This window comes from Bombina bombina, chromosome 12 (genome assembly GCF_027579735.1).
Source record: "Bombina bombina isolate aBomBom1 chromosome 12, aBomBom1.pri, whole genome shotgun sequence".
NCBI classification, from domain to species: domain Eukaryota; kingdom Metazoa; phylum Chordata; class Amphibia; order Anura; family Bombinatoridae; genus Bombina; species Bombina bombina.
The window spans coordinates 5,385,455-5,407,218 of NC_069510.1; the positions used below are offsets into that span (position 1 = coordinate 5,385,455).

Genomic DNA, 21,764 nt, shown 5'->3' on the forward strand with positions numbered 1-21,764 from the left:
GTAATCTCCCTAGTACAGCCACACAATGCAAGCTGTCAATCACACAGGCGACCACACAAGGGTGCACAGGCTTATGTAATCTCCCTAGTACAGCCACACAATGCAAGCTGTCAATCACACAGGCGACCACACAAGGGTGCACAGGTTTATGTAATCTCACTAGTACAGCCAAACAATGCAAGCTGTCAATCACACAGGCGACCACACAAGGGTGCACAGGCTTATGTAATCTCCCTAGTACAGCCACACAATGCAAGTTGTCAATCACACAGGCGACCACACAAGGGTGCACAGGCTTATGTAATCTCCCTAGTACAGCCAAACAATGTAAGATGTCAATCACACAGGCGACCACACAAGGGTGCACAGGTTTATGTAATCTCCCTAGTACAGCCACACAATGCAAGCTGTCAATCACACAGGCAACCACACAAGAGTGCACAGGTTTATGCAATCTCCCTAGCACAGACAAACAATGCAAGCTGTCAATCACACAAGGGTGCACAGGTTTATGTAATCTCCCTAGCACAGACAAACAATGCAAGCTGTCAATCACACAAGGGTGCACAGGTTTATGTAATCTCCCTAGCACAGACAAACAATGCAAGCTGTCAATCACAGAAGGGTGCACAGGTTTATGTAATCTCCCTAGCACAGACAAACAATGCAAGCTGTCAATCACACAAGGGTGCACAGGTTTATGTAATCTCCCTAGCACAGACAAACAATGCAAGCTGTCAATCACAGAAGGGTGCACAGGTTTATGTAATCTCCCTAGCACAGACAAACAATGCAAGCTGTCAATCACACAAGGGTGCACAGGTTTATGTAATCTCCCTAGCACAGACAAACAATGCAAGCTGTCAATCACAGAAGGGTGCACAGGTTTATGTAATCTCCCTAGCACAGACAAACAATGCAAGCTGTCAATCACACAAGGGTGCACAGGTTTATGTAATCTCCCTAGCTGTGACAGTCTGTTATTTTTAAGACATATATAATCTATCACTAGTTCACTGAGTGTATGCTGCCATAATCTCCCAATAATCATTTCTGGGATTTTGGGATTTAGTATGGTAGCAATTAATATAAATGGATTATTAAAGGTGGAATAAACACAGGCTGAAAATCTAGCAGACAAATGTTACCTCTGATTTGATAATAACAGATCAAGTTCAAAAGTAAGATTAATACTTCTTAATTTCAAAATGTAAGATAAAAGTGGTATTGATCAACAGAATATAAATATGGTGCAATAAATATGATTTCTGATAATGTGGAACATATAGATAAGTAGTTGTAGAACATAAAGACCCAGAATTGATTTGAGAGAAAAAAGAATAAGCTAAGTCAGTATTGGCTCATAGAGACTTAGAGCAATTATGTTAGCTAATTACTTTTCAAATAGTTAGCTTTACATCCAGGTAATATCCAGAGCCAGTTGTTAAACAATATCAAAGTCATACCTTTAGGAGATTGTTTGTACAAACTCGGTTAGTGGAGAAGCGGAGGAACTGATCGGTAGTCAGTGCTAACAAACAGGTAGAGTCCGTTGTTTGGGCGCGCAGCTTCCAGCTGATCTGATCAGAGCGGGTGACGTCACCTTGAACAGTCTGTGTACACAGAGTTAGTTGCAGCGCTGAGACGGTTCAAATGTAAAATAGAAATTAGCGATGATTCAAAGATGTATCACTTGTAATCCAAATGTGCACAGGCAGGTACTAAAAGGAATAACAAGGTTATATGAATTTAATCTATATCTTTAAAGAGAGACTTTAAGGCTGATTGAAATGAATGAGAATAAGGGAGAGAGCAGTACTTCCCTCAGTGATCCAATAATCAAGTAATGGACTTAAATAGGGAGCAGTGTGGGGAGGAGATTTGACTTAAAGGTATAGAATGGAAGTCAAATCCTGACACTAGCACAGCCAAACAATGCAAGCTGTCAATCACACAGGCGACCACACAAGTGCACACAGGTTTATGTAATCTCCCTAAACATGTACAAAACAAATTAATCAACACCACACACATAAGTCTGGCACTGTCTTGTAAGTAAACAAAACAAATCTCTATAAAACAATAGCGCGATTTGAAAGCAACTAGTGTTTATACATTATTTGGTGAGAGGAATTGTCGGGAGGTTGCAGTAGTTATCAAGTCTAGAAGAGGCTGGTTGTATATAGTGATTATACATTATTTGGTGAGAGGAATTGTCAGGAGGTTGCAGTAGTTATCAAGTCTAGAAGAGGCTGGTTGTATATAGTGTTTATACATGATCTGGTGAGAGGAATTGTCAGGAGGTTGCAGTAGTTATCAAGTCTAGAAGAGGGTGGTTGTATATAGTGTTTATACATTATTTGGTGAGAGGAATTGTCAGGAGGTTGTAGTAGTTATCAAGTCTAGAAGAGGCTGGTTGTATATAGTGTTTATACATTGTTTGGTGAGAGGAATTGTCAGGAGGTTGCAGTAGTTATCAAGTCTAGAAGAGGCTGGTTGTATATAGTGTTTATACATTGTTTGGTGAGAGGAATTGTCAGGAGGTTGCAGTAGTTATCAAGTCTAGAAGAGGCTGGTTGTATATAGTGTTTATACATTATTTGGTGAGAGGAATTGTCGGGAGGTTGCAGTAGGTATCAAGTCTAGAAGAGGCTGGTTGTATATAGTGTTTATACATTATTTGATGAGAGGAATTGTCAGGAGGTTGCAGTAGTTATCAAGTCTAGAAGAGGCTGGTTGTATATAGTGTTTATACATTATTTGGTGAGAGGAATTGTCGGGAGGTTGCAGTAGTTATCAAGTCTAGAAGAGGCTGGTTGTATATAGTGTTTATACATGATCTGGTGAGAGGAATTGTCGGGAGGTTGCAGTAGTTATCAAGTCTAGAAGAGGCTGGTTGTATATAGTGATTATACATTATTTGGTGAGAGGAATTGTCAGGAGGTTGCAGTAGTTATCAAGTCTAGAAGAGGCTGGTTGTATATAGTGTTTATACATGATCTGGTGAGAGGAATTGTCAGGAGGTTGCAGTAGTTATCAAGTCTAGAAGAGGGTGGTTGTATATAGTGTTTATACATTATTTGGTGAGAGGAATTGTCAGGAGGTTGTAGTAGTTATCAAGTCTAGAAGAGGCTGGTTGTATATAGTGTTTATACATTGTTTGGTGAGAGGAATTGTCAGGAGGTTGCAGTAGTTATCAAGTCTAGAAGAGGCTGGTTGTATATAGTGTTTATACATTGTTTGGTGAGAGGAATTGTCAGGAGGTTGCAGTAGTTATCAAGTCTAGAAGAGGCTGGTTGTATATAGTGTTTATACATTGTTTGGTGAGAGGAATTGTCAGGAGGTTACAGTAGGTATCAAGTCTAGAAGAGGGTGGTTGTATATAGTGTTTATACATTATTTGGTGAGAGGAATTGTCAGGAGGTTGCAGTAGGTATCAAGTCTAGAAGAGGATGGTTGTATATAGTGTTTATACATTATTTGGTGAGAGGAATTGTCAGGAGGTTGCAGTAGGTATCAAGTCTAGAAGAGGATGGTTGTATATAGTGTTTATACATTATTTGGTGAGAGGAATTGTCAGGAGGTTGCAGTAGTTATCAAGTCTAGAAGAGGCTGGTTGTATATAGTGTTTATACATTATTTGGTGAGAGGAATTGTCGGGAGGTTGCAGTAGTTATCAAGTCTAGAAGAGGCTGGTTGTATATAGTGTTTATACATTGTTTGGTGAGAGGAATTGTCAGGAGGTTGCAGTAGTTATCAAGTCTAGAAGAGGCTGGTTGTATATAGTGTTTATACATTGTTTGGTGAGAGGAATTGTCAGGAGGTTGCAGTAGGTATCAAGTCTAGAAGAGGCTGGTTGTATATAGTGTTTATACATTATTTGGTGAGAGGAATTGTCGGGAGGTTGCAGTAGGTATCAAGTCTAGAAGAGGGTGGTTGTATATAGTGTTTATACATTATTTGGTGAGAGGAATTGTCAGGAGGTTGCAGTAGGTATCAAGTCTAGAAGAGGATGGTTGTATATAGTGTTTATACATTATTTGGTGAGAGGAATTGTCAGGAGGTTGCAGTAGTTATCAAGTCTAGAAGAGGCTGGTTGTATATAGTGTTTATACATTATTTGGTGAGAGGAATTGTCGGGAGGTTGCAGTAGTTATCAAGTCTAGAAGAGGCTGGTTGTATATAGTGTTTATACATTGTTTGGTGAGAGGAATTGTCAGGAGGTTGCAGTAGTTATCAAGTCTAGAAGAGGCTGGTTGTATATAGTGTTTATACATTATTTGGTGAGAGGAATTGTCGGGAGGTTGCAGTAGGTATCAAGTCTAGAAGAGGATGGTTGTATATAGTGTTTATACATTATTTGGTGAGAGGAATTGTCAGGAGGTTGCAGTAGTTATCAAGTCTAGAAGAGGCTGGTTGTATATAGTGTTTATACATTGTTTGGTGAGAGGAATTGTCGGGAGGTTGCAGTAGGTATCAAGTCTAGAAGAGGATGGTTGTATATAGTGTTTATACATTATTTGGTGAGAGGAATTGTCAGGAGGTTGTAGTAGTTATCAAGTCTAGAAGAGGCTGGTTGTATATAGTGTTTATACATTGTTTGGTGAGAGGAATTGTCAGGAGGTTGCAGTAGTTATCAAGTCTAGAAGAGGCTGGTTGTATATAGTGTTTATACATTGTTTGGTGAGAGGAATTGTCAGGAGGTTGCAGTAGTTATCAAGTCTAGAAGAGGCTGGTTGTATATAGTGTTTATACATTGTTTGGTGAGAGGAATTGTCAGGAGGTTACAGTAGGTATCAAGTCTAGAAGAGGGTGGTTGTATATAGTGTTTATACATTGTTTGGTGAGAGGAATTGTCAGGAGGTTGCAGTAGTTATCAAGTCTAGAAGAGGCTGGTTGTATATAGTGTTTATACATTATTTGGTGAGAGGAATTGTCAGGAGGTTGCAGTAGTTATCAAGTCTAGAAGAGGCTGGTTGTATATAGTGTTTATACATTGTTTGGTGAGAGGAATTGTCAGGAGGTTGCAGTAGTTATCAAGTCTAGAAGAGGCTGGTTGTATATAGTGTTTATACATTATTTGGTGAGAGGAATTGTCGGGAGGTTGCAGTAGGTATCAAGTCTAGAAGAGGATGGTTGTATATAGTGTTTATACATTATTTGGTGAGAGGAATTGTCGGGAGGTTGCAGTAGTTATCAAGTCTAGAAGAGGCTGGTTGTATATAGTGTTTATACATTATTTGGTGAGAGGAATTGTCAGGAGGTTGCAGTAGTTATCAAGTCTAGAAGAGGCTGGTTGTATATAGTGTTTATACATTATTTGGTGAGAGGAATTGTCAGGAGGTTGCAGTAGTTATCAAGTCTAGAAGAGGCTGGTTGTATATAGTGTTTATACATTATTTGGTGAGAGGAATTGTCAGGAGGTTGCAGTAGTTATCAAGTCTAGAAGAGGCTGGTTGTATATAGTGCTTATACATTATTTGGTGAGAGGAATTGTCAGGAGGTTGCAGTAGTTATCAAGTCTAGAAGAGGCTGGTTGTATATAGTGTTTATACATTGTTTGGTGAGAGGAATTGTCAGGAGGTTGCAGTAGTTATCAAGTCTAGAAGAGGCTGGTTGTATATAGTGATTATACATTATTTGGTGAGAGTAATTGTCAGGAGGTTGCAGTAGGTATCAAGTCTAGAAGAGGCTGGTTGTATATAGTGTTTATACATTGTTTGGTGAGAGGAATTGTCAGGATGTTGCAGTAGTTATCAAGTCTAGAATAGGGTGGTTGTATATAGTGTTTATACATGATCTGGTGAGAGGAATTGTCAGGAGGTTGCAGTAGTTATCAAGTCTAGAAGAGGCTGGTTGTATATAGTGTTTATACATTATTTGGTGAGAGGAATTGTCAGGAGGTTGCAGTAGTTATCAAGTCTAGAAGAGGCTGGTTGTATATAGTGTTTATACATGATCTGGTGAGAGGAATTGTCAGGAGGTTGCAGTAGTTATCAAGTCTAGAAGAGGCTGGTTGTATATAGTGTTTATACATTATTTGGTGAGAGGAATTGTCAGGAGGTTGCAGTAGTTATCAAGTCTAGAAGAGGCTGGTTGTATATAGTGTTTATACATTGTTTGGTGAGAGGAATTGTCAGGAGGTTGCAGTAGTTATCAAGTCTAGAAGAGGATGGTTGTATATAGTGTTTATACATGATCTGGTGAGAGGAATTGTCAGGAGGTTGCAGTAGTTATCAAGTCTAGAAGAGGCTGGTTGTATATAGTGTTTATAAATTATTTGGTGAGAGGAATTGTCAGGAGGTTGCAGTAGTTATCAAGTCTAGGAGAGGCTGGTTGTATATAGTGTTTATACATTATTTGGTGAGAGGAATTGTCAGGAGGTTGCAGTAGGTATCAAGTCTAGAAGAGGCTGGTTGTATATAGTGTTTATACATTGTTTGGTGAGAGGAATTGTCAGGATGTTGCAGTAGTTATCAAGTCTAGAATAGGGTGGTTGTATATAGTGTTTATACTTGATCTGGTAAGAGGAATTGTCAGGAAGTTGCAGTAGTTATCAAGTCTAGAAGAGGCTGGTTGTATATAGTGTTTATACATTATTTGGTGAGAGGAATTGTCAGGAGGTTGCAGTAGTTATCAAGTCTAGAAGAGGCTGGTTGTATATAGTGTTTATACATGATCTGGTGAGAGGAATTGTCAGGAGGTTGCAGTAGTTATCAAGTCTAGAAGAGGCTGGTTGTATATAGTGTTTATACATTATTTGGTGAGAGGAATTGTCAGGAGGTTGCAGTAGTTATCAAGTCTAGAAGAGGCTGGTTGTATATAGTGTTTATACATTGTTTGGTGAGAGGAATTGTCAGGAGGTTGCAGTAGTTATCAAGTCTAGAAGAGGCTGGTTGTATATAGTGTTTATACATGATCTGGTGAGAGGAATTGTCAGGAGGTTGCAGTAGTTATCAAGTCTAGAAGAGGCTGGTTGTATATAGTGTTTATACATGATCAGGAGGTTGCAGTAGTTATCAAGTCTAGAAGAGGCTGGTTGTATATAGTGTTTATACATGATCTGGTGAGAGGAATTGTCAGGAGGTTGCAGTAGTTATCAAGTCTAGAAGAGGCTGGTTGTATATAGTGTTTATACATTATTTGGTGAGAGGAATTGTCAGGAGGTTGCAGTAGTTATCAAGTCTAGAAGAGGCTGGTTGTATATAGTGTTTATACATTGTTTGGTGAGAGGAATTGTCAGGAGGTTGCAGTAGTTATCAAGTCTAGAAGAGGATGGTTGTATATAGTGTTTATACATGATCTGGTGAGAGGAATTGTCAGGAGGTTGCAGTAGTTATCAAGTCTAGAAGAGGCTGGTTGTATATAGTGTTTATACATTATTTGGTGAGATGAATTGTCAGGAGGTTGCAGTAGTTATCAAGTCTAGAAGAGGCTGGTTGTATATAGTGTTTATACATTGTTTGGTGAGAGGAATTGTCAGGAGGTTGCAGTAGTTATCAAGTCTAGAAGAGGCTGGTTGTATATAGTGTTTATACATTATTTGGTGAGAGTAATTGTCAGGAGGTTGCAGTAGTTATCAAGTCTAGAAGAGGCTGGTTGTATATATTGTTTATACATGATCTGGTGAGAGGAATTGTCAGGAGGTTGCAGTAGTTATCAAGTCTAGAAGAGGCTGGTTGTATATAGTGTTTATACATTATTTGGTGAGAGGAATTGTCAGGAGGTTGCAGTAGTTATCAAGTCTAGAAGAGGCTGGTTGTATATAGTGTTTATACATTATTTGGTGAGAGGAATTGTCAGGAGGTTGCAGTAGTTATCAAGTCTAGAAGAGGCTGGTTGTATATAGTGTTTATACATTGTTTGGTGAGAGGAATTGTCAGGAGGTTGCAGTAGTTATCAAGTCTAGAAGAGGATGGTTGTATATAGTGTTTATACATGATCTGGTGAGAGGAATTGTCGGGAGGTTGCAGTAGTTATCAAGTCTAGAAGAGGCTGGTTGTATATAGTGTTTATACATTATTTGGTGAGAGTAATTGTCAGGAGGTTGCAGTAGTTATCAAGTCTAGAAGAGGCTGGTTGTATATAGTGTTTATACATTATTTGGTGAGAGGAATTGTCAGGAGGTTACAGTAGGTATCAAGACCACAGGAATAAGACGGGTAATGTAAGTTTTTATAGTGTTTATACATGATCTGGTGAGAGGAATTGTCGGGAGGTTGCAGTAGTTATCAAGTCTAGAAGAGGCTGGTTGTATATAGTGTTTATACATTATTTGGTGAGAGTAATTGTCGGGAGGTTGCAGTAGTTATCAAGTCTAGAAGAGGCTGGTTGTATATAGTGTTTATACATTATTTGGTGAGAGTAATTGTCAGGAGGTTGCAGTAGGTATCAAGTCTAGAAGAGGCTGGTTGTATATAGTGTTTATACATTGTTTGGTGAGAGGAATTGTCAGGAGGTTGCAGTAGTTATCAAGTCTAGAAGAGGATGGTTGTATATAGTGTTTATACATGATCTGGTGAGAGGAATTGTCAGGAGGTTGCAGTAGTTATCAAGTCTAGAAGAGGCTGGTTGTATATAGTGTTTATACATTATTTGGTGAGATGAATTGTCAGGAGGTTGCAGTAGTTATCAAGTCTAGAAGAGGCTGGTTGTATATAGTGTTTATACATTGTTTGGTGAGAGGAATTGTCAGGAGGTTGCAGTAGTTATCAAGTCTAGAAGAGGCTGGTTGTATATAGTGTTTATACATTATTTGGTGAGAGTAATTGTCAGGAGGTTGCAGTAGTTATCAAGTCTAGAAGAGGCTGGTTGTATATAGTGTTTATACATGATCTGGTGAGAGGAATTGTCAGGAGGTTGCAGTAGTTATCAAGTCTAGAAGAGGCTGGTTGTATATAGTGTTTATACATTATTTGGTGAGAGGAATTGTCAGGAGGTTGCAGTAGTTATCAAGTCTAGAAGAGGCTGGTTGTATATAGTGTTTATACATTATTTGGTGAGAGGAATTGTCAGGAGGTTGCAGTAGTTATCAAGTCTAGAAGAGGCTGGTTGTATATAGTGTTTATACATTGTTTGGTGAGAGGAATTGTCAGGAGGTTGCAGTAGTTATCAAGTCTAGAAGAGGATGGTTGTATATAGTGTTTATACATGATCTGGTGAGAGGAATTGTCGGGAGGTTGCAGTAGTTATCAAGTCTAGAAGAGGCTGGTTGTATATAGTGTTTATACATTATTTGGTGAGAGTAATTGTCAGGAGGTTGCAGTAGTTATCAAGTCTAGAAGAGGCTGGTTGTATATAGTGTTTATACATTATTTGGTGAGAGGAATTGTCAGGAGGTTACAGTAGGTATCAAGACCACAGGAATAAGACGGGTAATGTAAGTTTTAAAGAGGCCAGATTTTCTAAGTTGCTAGATGTAAGGATTCTGTCTAATGCTTGTAATTACGGTAGCGCTGTCATATTATCCATGTGTTTATTACAACTACCGCCATAACTGTGACTTTGTTTCTTGCCAACAGCTGGGGTCCCGGGAGAAGAGCCTAAGTGTAGTGTTTGCATGGGAAACGCATCGGTTCCTCTGGATGAAATCCTTATCTGTGCAAAGTGCGGCTTGGGTAGGTGACATTCTATTCCTGTGGTTCTGGCTTGCACAGTTGTACGCTGGTATTGGTTCTGCCTCAGTTCTATTTTTATTAAACAGGTTCATTCTCCTGTAATATGTTATACCTTGCCAATACCATTCCTAATATTTAATGTATAATGACATGAGATTGCTGAATATAACACGTCGTAGTTGTGCGAGTCTCTTAAAAATAAACACATACTGCAAAAAACATAATTTATGCTTACCTGAAAAATTATTTTCTTTCTTGGCAGTGAGAGTCCACGAAATCCATTCATAACCTATGGGAAAATACTTCACCTGGCCACCAGGAGGCGTCAAAGACACCCCAAACAAAGCATTAACTATACCTCTCACTACCCTCACCCTCTTAGTAGCTCAAGCCGAGGATAAGGAAAAGTAGAGCGATTAAAGGGGTACAGAGGTGCCAAAAAGACTTTCACCACTATGTCTATTCAGGGCAGGTTTGTGGACTCTAACTGCCAAGAAAGAAAAAAATTTATCCAGTAAGCATCAATTGAGTTTTCTTTGTAATGGCAGTGAGAGCCCACAAATCCATTCATAACCTATGGGAAACCAATACCCAAGCTGTGGATTCCACAAAATCAATAGGGAAGGCAGGCCTAAGAACTAGGCACCACCGCTTGAAGAACCTTTCTCCCAAAAGACTCCTCTGCTGAGGCAAAAACTTCAAAACTGTACATTTTGTGAAAGTATGTACTGAAGACCAAGTAGCAACCTTACAAATCTGTTCAACTAAAGCCTCATTATTGAAGGCCCAGTATGGGTAGAATGTGCTGTAATTCGTGGTGAAGGCTGCTGACCCGCTTCAATATAGGCCATGCAAATTAAACTTCTGAGCCAGGAGGATAGGGTAACAGCTGTTGCTTTCTGACCTTTGCGCTTACCAGAAAACAGGATAAACAAGGAAGAAGATTGACAAAACTCCTTGGTAGCATGAAGATAGAACTTCAAAGCTCTAACCACATCCAGATTATGTAACAACCTCTCCTTAGAGGAAGGAGGATTAGGGCAAAGAGATCGAACAACAATTTCTTGATTATTATTAGTTGAGAAAACCTTAGGTAAAAACCCCATCTTTTTCCGCAGTACAGCCTTGTCCGAATGAAATACTAGATAAGGTGGGTCACGCTGGAGAGCAGACAATTCAGATACTTTACGATCTGAAGAAATAGCGAACAGAAACAAAACGAGCCTGTTGAAGAACAAGATTAAGGCTCCATGAAGGAGCAATAGGTTTGCAAACCGGTCTAATTCTAGCAATAGCTTGAACAATCAACTGAACATACGGCAAACAAGCTAACCTCTTATGTAACAAAACAGAGCAGAAATCTGACTCTTATGAGAACTTTCCGACAGATAAGTCCTCCACACTTTGTGGTAAATATGTCTAGTAACTGGCTTTCTAGCCTGAACCACAGTATCAATCACTGCCTCAGAAAATCCTCTCCGGGAAAAAACTTAATGTTCAATCTCCAAGCAGTCAGCCTCTGAGGTAGCCGCCAGAGAGGAACAGACTACATTCTCACTAGGTCTGCATACTTAGTTCTGCGTGGCCATGCAGGAACCAACAGAATCACTGGAATTCCCTTCTGCTTGATTCAAGCTTATTACTCAAGGAAACAGAACCACTGCGGGAAAAAAGACAAACTAGATTGAAGTGCCACAGAACTGCTAAAGCATCCACAAACTCTGCATGAGGATCTCTCGATCTCGACCCATATCTTGGCAGTTTGGCATTGAGAAGAGAAGCCATCAGATATATCTCCGGGCACCCCCACCTGCGGTAATCTCACAAAACACCTCTTGGTTAAACGACCATTCCCCAGAGTGCAGAGTCTGTCTGCGCAGGCAATCTTTCCAATGGTCTACACCTGGAATGTGGATGTCTGATATTTGGCAGTGATATGTCTCTTCTTCATTGAAGGATAAGAGACACTTCCTGCATCGACAGAGAACTGCGAGCTTTGCCCTGGTGATTGACATAGGCTTCCGTAGTGATGTTGTCCAATTGAAATACAACAGACGGGGTCGCATGGTACAGCATGTGAGGAGATTGTAGCGACACTCTGGGGTTGTAATACTGGCATATCAGGACAAACTGATATCTGTGAGGCCGCAGAGCATCCAGGATTATCCTGGCGGGGATTTACAGTTTTTTTACTTTTGTTCCAAAATGAATGCACATGTGGGATTGCTACTGTGTCTTTTTAAACGACCACTCAACACAGTAGAATTGCATAATTAACAATACATAATAAAAAGACGATTTAACACTTTGAATTTCAAATTTTTTTCTGACAAATTTTATTTTTTTCTTCAATTTTCTGGCCCCCTGTATCATGTGACAGATATCAGCCAATCACAGACTAGTATACGTATACCCTGTGAGCTTGTGCACATGCTCAGTAGAATCTTGTTCCCAGAAAGTGTAAATATAAAAAGTTTGTGCAAAATGTGATAATGTAAGTAAATTAGAAAGTGTCTTAAAACTGCTGCTCTTTCTGAATCATAAAACTTTATTTCTCCAACATAGGTGTGTCCGGTCCACGGCGTCATCCTTACTTGTGGGATATTCTCTTCCCCAACAGGAAATGGCAAAGAGCCAGCAAAGCTGGTCACATGATCCCTCCTAGGCTCCGCCTACCCCAGTCATTCTCTTTGCCGTTGTACAGGCAACATCTCCACGGAGATGGCTTAGAGTTTTTTAGTGTTTAACTGTAGTTTTTATTATTCAATCAAGAGTTTGTTATTTTAAAATAGTGCTGGTATGTACTATTTACTCTGAAACAGAAAAGAGATGAAGATTTCTGTTTGTATGAGGAAAATGATTTTAGCAACCGTCACTAAAATCCATGGCTGTTCCACACAGGACTGTTGAGAGGAATTAACTTCAGTTGGGGGAACGGTGAGCAGTCTTTTGCTGCTTGAGGTATGACACATTCTAACAAGACGATGTAATGCTGGAAGCTGTCATTTTCCCTATGGGATCCGGTAAGCCATTTTTATTCAGACAGTAAATAAGGGCTTCACAAGGGTTTATTAAGACTGTAGACATTTTCTGGGCTAAATCGATCATATTTACACATATTTAGCCTTGAGGAATCATTTAATCTGGGTATTTTTTGTAAAATAATATCGGCAGGCACTGTTTTAGACACTTTATTCTATAGGGGCTTTCCCTAATCATAGTCAGAGCCTCATTTTCGCGCCGGTATGGCGCACTTGTTTTTGGAACAGCATGGCATGCAGCTGCATGTGTGTGGAGCTCTGATACATAGAAAAGTCTTTCTGAAGGCATCATTTGGTATCGTATTCCCCTTTGGGCTTGGTTGGGTCTCAGCAGAGCAGATTCCAGGGACTGTAAAGGGGTTAAATATAAAAACGGCTCCGGTTCCGTTATTTTAAGGGTTAAAGCTTCCAAATTTGGTGTGCAATACTTTTAAGGCTTTAAGACACTGTGGTGAAATTTTGGTGAATTTTGAACAATTCCTTCATACTTTTTCGCAATTGCAGTAATAAAGTGTGTTCAGTTTAAAATTTAAAGTGACAGTAACGGTTTTATTTTAAAACGTTTTTTGTGCCTTGTTATCAAGTTTATGCCTGTTTAACATGTCTGAACTACCAGATAGATTGTGTTCTGACTGTGGGGAAGCCAAGGTTCCTTCTCATTTAAATAGATGTGATTTATGTCATAAAAAATTTAGTAAAAATGATGCCCAAGATGATTCCTCAAGTGAGGGGAGTAAGCATGGTACTGCATCATCCCCTCCTTCGTCTACACCAGTCTTGCCCATACAGGAGGCCCCTAGTACATCTAGCGCGCCAATACTCCTTACTATGCAACAATTAACGGCTGTAATGGATAATTCTATCAAAAACATTTTAGCCAATATGCCCACTTATCAGCGAAAGCGCGACTGCTCTGTTTTAGAAAATACTGAAGAGCATGAGGACGCTGATGATATTGTTTCTGAAGGGCCCCTACACCAGTCTGAGGGGGCCAGGGAGGTTTTGTCTGAGGGAGAAATTTCAGATTCAGGAAAAATTTCTCAACAAGCTGAACCTGATGTGATTACTTTTAAATTTAAGTTGGAACATCTCCGCGCTCTGCTTAAGGAGGTGTTATCCAATTTGGATGATTGTGATTATCTGGTCATTCCAGAAACACTATGTAAAATGGACAAGTTCCTAGAGGCCCCGGGGCCCCCCGAAGCTTTTCCTATATCCAAGCGGGTGGCGTACATTGTTAATAAAGAATGGGACAGGCCCGGTATACCTTTCGTACCTCCCCCCATATTTAAAAAATTGTTTCCTATAGTCGACCCCAGAAAGGACTTATGGCAGACAGTCCCCAAGGTCGAGGGGGCGGTTTCTACTCTAAACAAGCGCGCCACTATACCCATAGAAGATAGTTGTGCTTTCCAAGATCCTATGGATAAAAAATTAGAAGGTTTGCTAAAAAAGATGTTTGTTCAGCAAGGTTACCTTCTACAACCAATTGCATGCATTGTCCCTGTCACTACAGCCGCGTGTTTCTGGTTCGATGAGCTAGAAAAGGCGATTATTAGTAATTCTTCTTCTTATGAGGAGATTATGGACAGAATTCGTGCTCTTAAATTGGCTAATTCTTTCACCCTAGACGCCACCTTGCAATTGGCTAGGTTAGCGGCGAAAAATTCTGGGTTTGCTATTGTGGCGCGCAGAGCGCTTTGGTTAAAATCTTGGTCAGCGGATGCGTCTTCCAAGAACAAATTGCTTGACATTCCTTTCAAGGGGAAAACACTGTTTGGCCCTGACTTGAAAGAGATTATCTCTGATATCACTGGGGGCAAGGGCCTAATTTTCGTCCTTTTCGCAGAAACGGACCAGCCCCAAGTGCTACGTCCTCTAAGCAGGAGGGTAATACTTCTCTAGCCAATCCAGCCTGGAGACCTATGCAAGGCTGGAACAAAGGAAAGCAGGCCAAGAAACCTGCCACTGCTCCCAAGACAGCATGAGATGCGGGCCCCCGATCCGGGACCGGATTTGGTGGGGGGCAGACTCTCTCTCTTCACTCAGGCTTGGGCAAGAGATGTTCTGGATCCTTGGGCGCTAGAAATAGTCTCCCAAGGTTATCTTCTGGAAGTGATTCATCCTGTTCCATTAAGAGAACGAGGGATGGGTTTCTACTCCAATCTGTTCGTAGTTCCCAAAAAAGAGGGAACGTTCAGACCAATCTTAGATCTCAAGATCCTAAACAAGTTTCTCAAGGTTCCATCGTCCAAAATGGAAACCATTCGAACAATCCTTCCATCCAGGAAGGTCAATTCTTGACCACGGTGGATTTAAAGGATGCGTATCTACATATTCCTGTCCACAAGGAACATCATCGGTTCCTAAGGTTCGCATTCCTGGACAAGCATTACCAGTTCGTGGCGCTTCCTTTCGGATTAGCCACTGCTCCAAGGATTTTCTCAAAGGTACTAGGGTCCCTTCTGGCGGTGCTAAGACCAAGGGGCATTGCTGTAGTACCTTACTTGGACGACATTCTGATTCAGTTCCCTTCTTGGGAACAATAATAGACTCCTTAGTAATGAGGATTTTTCTGACAGAGACCAGAAAAACAAAACTTCTAAACTCTTGTCGGATACTTCATTCCGTTCCTCTTCCTTCCATAGCGCAGTGCATGGAAGTGATAGGTTTGATGGTAGCGGCAATGGACATAGTTCCTTTTGCGCGCATTCATCTAAGACCATTACAACTGTGTATGCTCAGTCAGTGGAATGGGGACTATACAGACTTGTCTCCGAAGATACAAGTAAATCAGAGGACCAGAGACTCACTCCGTTGGTGGCTGTCCCTGGACAACCTGTCACAAGGGGTGACCTCCCGCAGACCAGAGTGGGTCATTGTCACGACCGACGCCAGTCTGATGGGCTGGGGCGCGGTCTGGGGATCCCTGAAAGCTCAGGGTCTTTGGTCTCGGGAAGAATCTCTTCTACCGATAAATATTCTGGAACTGAGAGCGATATTCAATGCTCTCAAGGCTTGGCCTCAGCTAGCGAGGGCCAAGTTCATACGGTTTCAATCAGACAACATGACGACTGTTGCGTACATCAACCATCAGGGGGGAACAAGGAGTTCCCTGGCGATGGAAGAAGTGACCAGAATCATTCAATGGGCGGAGACTCGCTCCTGCCACCTGTCTGCAATCCACATCCCAGGAGTGGAAAATTGGGAAGCGGATTTTCTGAGTCGTCAGACATTGCATCCGGGGGAGTGGGAACTCCATCCGGAAATCTTGGCCCAAATCACTCAACTGTGGGGCATTCCAGACATGGATCTGATGGCCTCTCGTCAGAACTTCAAGGTTCCTTGCTACGGGTCCAGATCCAGGGATCCCAAGGCGACTCTAGTAGATGCACTAGTAGCACCTTGGACCTTCAAACTAGCCTATGTATTCCCGCCGTTTCCTCTCATCCCCAGGCTGGTAGCCAGGATCAATCAGGAGAGGGCGTCGGTGATCTTGATAGCTCCTGCGTGGCCACGCAGGACTTGGTATGCAGATCTGGTGAATATGTCATCGGCTCCACCATGGAAGCTACCTTTGAGACGAGACCTTCTTGTTCAAGGTCCGTTCGAACATCCGAATCTGGTCCCACTCCAGCTGACTGCTTGGAGATTGAACGCTTGATCTTATCAAAGCGAGGGTTCTCAGATTCTGTTATTGATACTCTTGTTCAGGCCAGAAAGCCTGTAACTAGAAAACTTTACCACAAAATTTGGAAAAAATATATCTGTTGGTGTGAATCTAAAGGATTCCCTTGGGACAAGGTTAAGATTCCTAAGAGTCTATCCTTCCTTCGAGAAGGATTGGTAAAAGGATTATCTGCAAGTTCCTTGATGGGACAGATTTCTGCCTTGTCTGTGTTACTTCACAAAAAGCTGGCAGCTGTGCCAGATGTTCAAGCCTTTGTTCAGGCTCTGGTTCGAATCAAGCCTGTTTACAAACCTTTGACTCCTCCTTGGAGTCTCAACTTCGTTCTTTCAGTTCTTCAGGGGGTTCCGTTTGAACCCTTACATTCTGTTGATATTAAGTTATTATCTTGGAAAGTTTTGTTTTTGGTTGCAATTTCTTCTGCTAGAAGAGTTTCAGAATTATCTGCTCTGCAGTGTTCTCCTCCTTATCTGGTGTTCCATGCAGATAAGGTGGTTTTACGTACTAACCTGGTTTTCTTCCAAAAGTTGTTTCTAACAAAAACATTAACCAGGAGATAGTCGTGCCTTCTCTGTGTCCGAAACCAGTTTCGAAGAAGGAACGTTTGTTGCACAATTTGGATGTTGTTCGCGCTCTAAAATTCTATTTAGATGCTACAAAGGATTTTAGACAAACATCTTCCTTGTTTGTTGTTTATTCTGGTAAAAGGAGAGGTCAAAAAGCAACTTCTACCTCTCTCTCTTTTTGGACTAAAAGCATCATCAGATTGGCTTACGAGACTGCCGGACGGCAGCCTCCTGAAAGGATCACAGCTCCTTCCACTAGGGCTGTGGCTTCCACATGGGCTTTCAAGAACGAGGCTTCTGTTGATCAGATATGTAGGGCAGCGACTTGGTCTTCACTGCACACTTTTACCAAATTTTACAAGTTTGATACTTTTGCTTCTTCTGAGGCTATTTTTGGGAGAAAGGTTTTGCAAGCCGTGGTGCCTTCCATTTAGGTGACCTGATTTGCTCCCTCCCTTCATCCGTGTCCTAAAGCTTTGGTATTGGTTCCCACAAGTAAGGATGACGCCGTGGACCGGACACACCTATGTTGGAGAAAACAGAATTTATGTTTACCTGATAAATTACTTTCTCCAACGGTGTGTCCGGTCCACGGCCCGCCCTGGTTTTTTAATCAGGTCTGATAATTTATTTTCTTTAACTACAGTCACCACGGTATCATATGGTTTCTCCTATGCAAATATTCCTCCTTAACGTCGGTCGAATGACTGGGTTAGGCGGAGCCTAGGAGGGATCATGTGACCAGCTTTGCTGGCTCTTTGCCATTTCCTGTTGGGGAAGAGAATATCCCACAAGTAAGGATGACGCCGTGGACCGGACACACCGTTGGAGAAAGTAATTTATCAGGTAAACATAAATTCTGTTTTTGACTTGAGAGTCCCCTTAAAATAAAGGGGTTTACATAGTTACCAAGGGCCATTTGTGTAATAATAAAATAGAAGAGAGCACTTAATGCGCGTGATAACGCGTCCCTTTTAAAGATAATGCTAATGACAACCAGTGCATTGCAGATAATTCCGTCTAATAGAACCCACGCAGCATTATGTGTTTCTCTGACATTATGCGTCACTGCCAATAGTGGTCCGAGAGGACAGAGATGTAGGTCCGTGATTCAACCAACTTCTGAATGATGTCACAGATGCTCCCTCTGTATATGTCAGTATTTAGCAATGACAGTCATCAGGGCACACTAACAGGTCAGAGTTTCATGATATCTGAACTAGAGCACAGGTGAAATAATCAGCTGATGGGTGAGAGGTTAGTAACCATGGTTACTGATCAGATGATTATTTCATGAGACCCTGGCCTGTTAGTGTGCTCTGAGTACTGGAGTTGAGAAACACTGTTGTATGTATTACTGCCAACTCCATAGATATAACAGACCATTGGCTGCAGAATCTAATAGACTTAAAAAGCTTCATATTAACTTGTTCTTTAAGCTTTGTTACCAAACCGGCCTCCTAACGTCTGGCTCTAGACTTATGTTAGTAAATGTGTAGCTGGGGGTATTTTATCCGCTTGTCTCATTTCTATTATTTCTCATTTCTATCAAACTTTTTATTTATTCCAGGCTTTCACCAAAAGTGTCATATTCCCATCGTGGACTGTGAAAGCTCCCTGCTGGATCCCTGGTTTTGCAGAAGATGCATATTTGTTCTGGCCGTCAGGGTAAGTACATGCCCAGAACTGTGACAGTAATTAGTGAGCATAGTCTCATCCTTTACTAAAACAGTAGCACCAACCATTAATGCCATATTTTGGATTTTCTTTCAACATATTGGTGTTTTTCTGCTATATAGCGGCTCCAAATATTACTTTAGAATTGTAATGGTTGGGACCTAGACAGTCTTATTAAAAGAATAGTGTTATCATACAAGCGGCTGATAATAGTCTGTTGTATTCAAAGCTGCTGCAGACCTCACCAGGCGTTTCTCTTTCTCTCATCACCTACAGGGGATTCATTTCTGTTGCGCAATCTGTGTTACAAATTTTTCCTGTAGCCAATACGGCAGTATTGAAATATTCAGTGTATGTGGTAGTTTCAACAGGAAAAGCATCTAAGTGGATCACTGCGAACACGTTAAGATGAGAGAATTTTACGTACCATGTCCCTTAAATCATTTCCCTTTTGTCACAAGGCTTGGTTTGGTATTCTGGTATATGCACGTTCCATAGCTCGGTATTCTGGTATATACACGTTCCATAGCTCGGTATTCTGGTATATACACATATTCCACGGCTCGGTATTCTGGTATATACTAATGTTCCACGGCTCAGTATTCTGGTATATACACACGTTTCACGGCTTGGTATTCTGGTGTATACTCAGGTTACACGGCTCGGTATTCTGGTATATAGTCAGGTTACACGGCTCGGTATTCTGGTATATACTCGGGTTACACGGCTCGGTATTCTGGTATATACTCAGGTTACATGGCTCGGTATTCTGGTATATAGTCAGGTTACACGGCTCGGTATTCTGGTATATACTCGGGTTACACGGCTCGGTATTCTGGTATATACTCAGGTTACATGGCTCGGTATTCTGGTATATACACCAAACAGTCACACATAGACAATAAAGAAAAAAAATGACATTTAGTCTGTGTAATGAAGTAATTTTACTGCCAAGCAGTAATTGAAACATTTTGTCAGGGGGAAAACCGAATATGCCATTATTTGACTTTTACCAGAGATTAAAAAATATTTTCTAGACTTCTGTTCATTTTGGAGTGAAAAAAAAGTTATATTGTATGAACTGGTTAAAAAAAATCTGTATCTGATACAAGTTCCTTTTACTCCCCACAATGGCCTTTAATACATTTCATCAGGCACCTAATGAGATAAGGAGTCTGGTGTTATACACAGTTTTACACTGCAGGGATACAACAGCTATATACCACTCGCTAATGACGTAAGGAGTCTGGTGTTATACACAGTTTTACACTACAGGGATACAACAGCTATATGCCACTCGCTAATGACGTAAGGAGTCTGGTGTTATACACAGTTTTACACTACAGGGATACAACAGCTATATGCCACTCGCTAATGACGTAAGGAGTCTGGTGTTATACACAGTTTTACACTACAGGGATACAACAGCTATATGCCACTCGCTAATGACGTAAGGAGTCTGGTGTTATACACAGTTTTACACTACAGGGATACAACAGCTATATACCACTCGCTAATGACGTAATGAGTCTGGTGTTATACACAGTTTTACACTACAGGGATACAACAGCTATATACCACTCGCTAATGACGTAATGAGTCTGGTGTTATACACAGTTTTACACTGCAGGGATACAACAGCTATATACCACTCGCTAATGACGTAATGAGTCTGGTGTTATACACAGTTTTACACTACAGGGATACAACAGCTATATACCACTCGCTAATGACGTAATGAGTCTGGTGTTATACACAGTTTTACACTACAGGGATACAACAGCTATATACCACTCGCTAATGACGTAATGAGTCTGGTGTTATACACAGTTTTACACTGCAGGGATACAACAGCTATATGCCACTCGCTAATGACGTAATGAGTCTGGTGTTATACACAGTTTTACACTGCAGGGATACAACAGCTATATAACACTCGCTAATGACATAATGAGTCTGGTGTTATACACAGTTTTATACTACAGGGATACAACAGCTATATAACACTCGCTAATGACATAATGAGTCTGGTGTTATACACAGTTTTATACTACAGGGATACAACAGCTATATAACACTCGCTAATGACATAAGGAGTCTGGTGTTATACACAGTTTTACACTACAGGGATACAACAGCTATATGCCACTCGCTAATGACGTAATGAGTCTGGTGTTATACACAGTTTTACACTGCAGGGATACAACAGCTATATAACACTCGCTAATGACATAAGGAGTCTGGTGTTATACACAGTTTTACACTACAGGGATACAACAGCTATATGCCACTCGCTAATGACGTAATGAGTCTGGTGTTATACACAGTTTTATACTACAGGGATACAACAGCTATATACCACTCGCTAATGACATAACGAGTCTGGTGTTATACACAGTTTTATACTACAGGGATACAACAGCTATATGCCACTCGCTAATGACGTAATGAGTCTGGTGTTATACACAGTTTTACACTGCAGGGATACAACAGCTATATAACACTCGCTAATGACATAAGGAGTCTGGTGTTATACACAGTTTTACACTACAGGGATACAACAGCTATATGCCACTCGCTAATGACGTAATGAGTCTGGTGTTATACACAGTTTTACACTGCAGGGATACAACAGCTATATACCACTCGCTAATGACATAACGAGCCTGGTGTTATACACAGTTTTACACTGCAGGGATACAACAGCTATATACCACTCGCTAATGACGTAATGAGTCTGGTGTTATACACAGTTTTACACTACAGGGATACAACAGCTATATAACACTCGCTAATGACATAAGGAGTCTGGTGTTATACACAGTTTTATACTACAGGGATACAACAGCTATATAACACTCGCTAATGACATAAGGAGTCTGGTGTTATACACAGTTTTATACTACAGGGATACAACAGCTATATAACACTCGCTAATGACATAATGAGTCTGGTGTTATACACAGTTTTATACTACAGGGATACAACAGCTATATAACACTCGCTAATGACATAAGGAGTCTGGTGTTATACACAGTTTTACACTACAGGGATACAACAGCTATATACCACTCGCTAATGACGTAATGAGTCTGGTGTTATACACAGTTTTACACTGCAGGGATACAACAGCTATATAATACTCGCTAATGACGTAATGAGTCTGGTGTTATAC

At 40.8% G+C, this 21,764-nt stretch overlaps 1 protein-coding gene across 1 annotated transcript in view; it reads left to right on the top strand.

Moving 5' to 3' along the window:
• PHF19 (PHD finger protein 19) overlaps window positions 1-21,764 on the top strand; it is a 240,082-nt gene that overhangs the window by 105,817 nt on the left and 112,501 nt on the right. Inside the window, exons 4-5 of the mRNA XM_053695775.1 lie at window positions 9,522-9,617; window positions 18,483-18,580. Of these exons, the coding sequence (XP_053551750.1) occupies window positions 9,522-9,617; window positions 18,483-18,580 (194 nt within the window). The remainder of the gene's footprint in view (window positions 1-9,521; window positions 9,618-18,482; window positions 18,581-21,764) is intronic.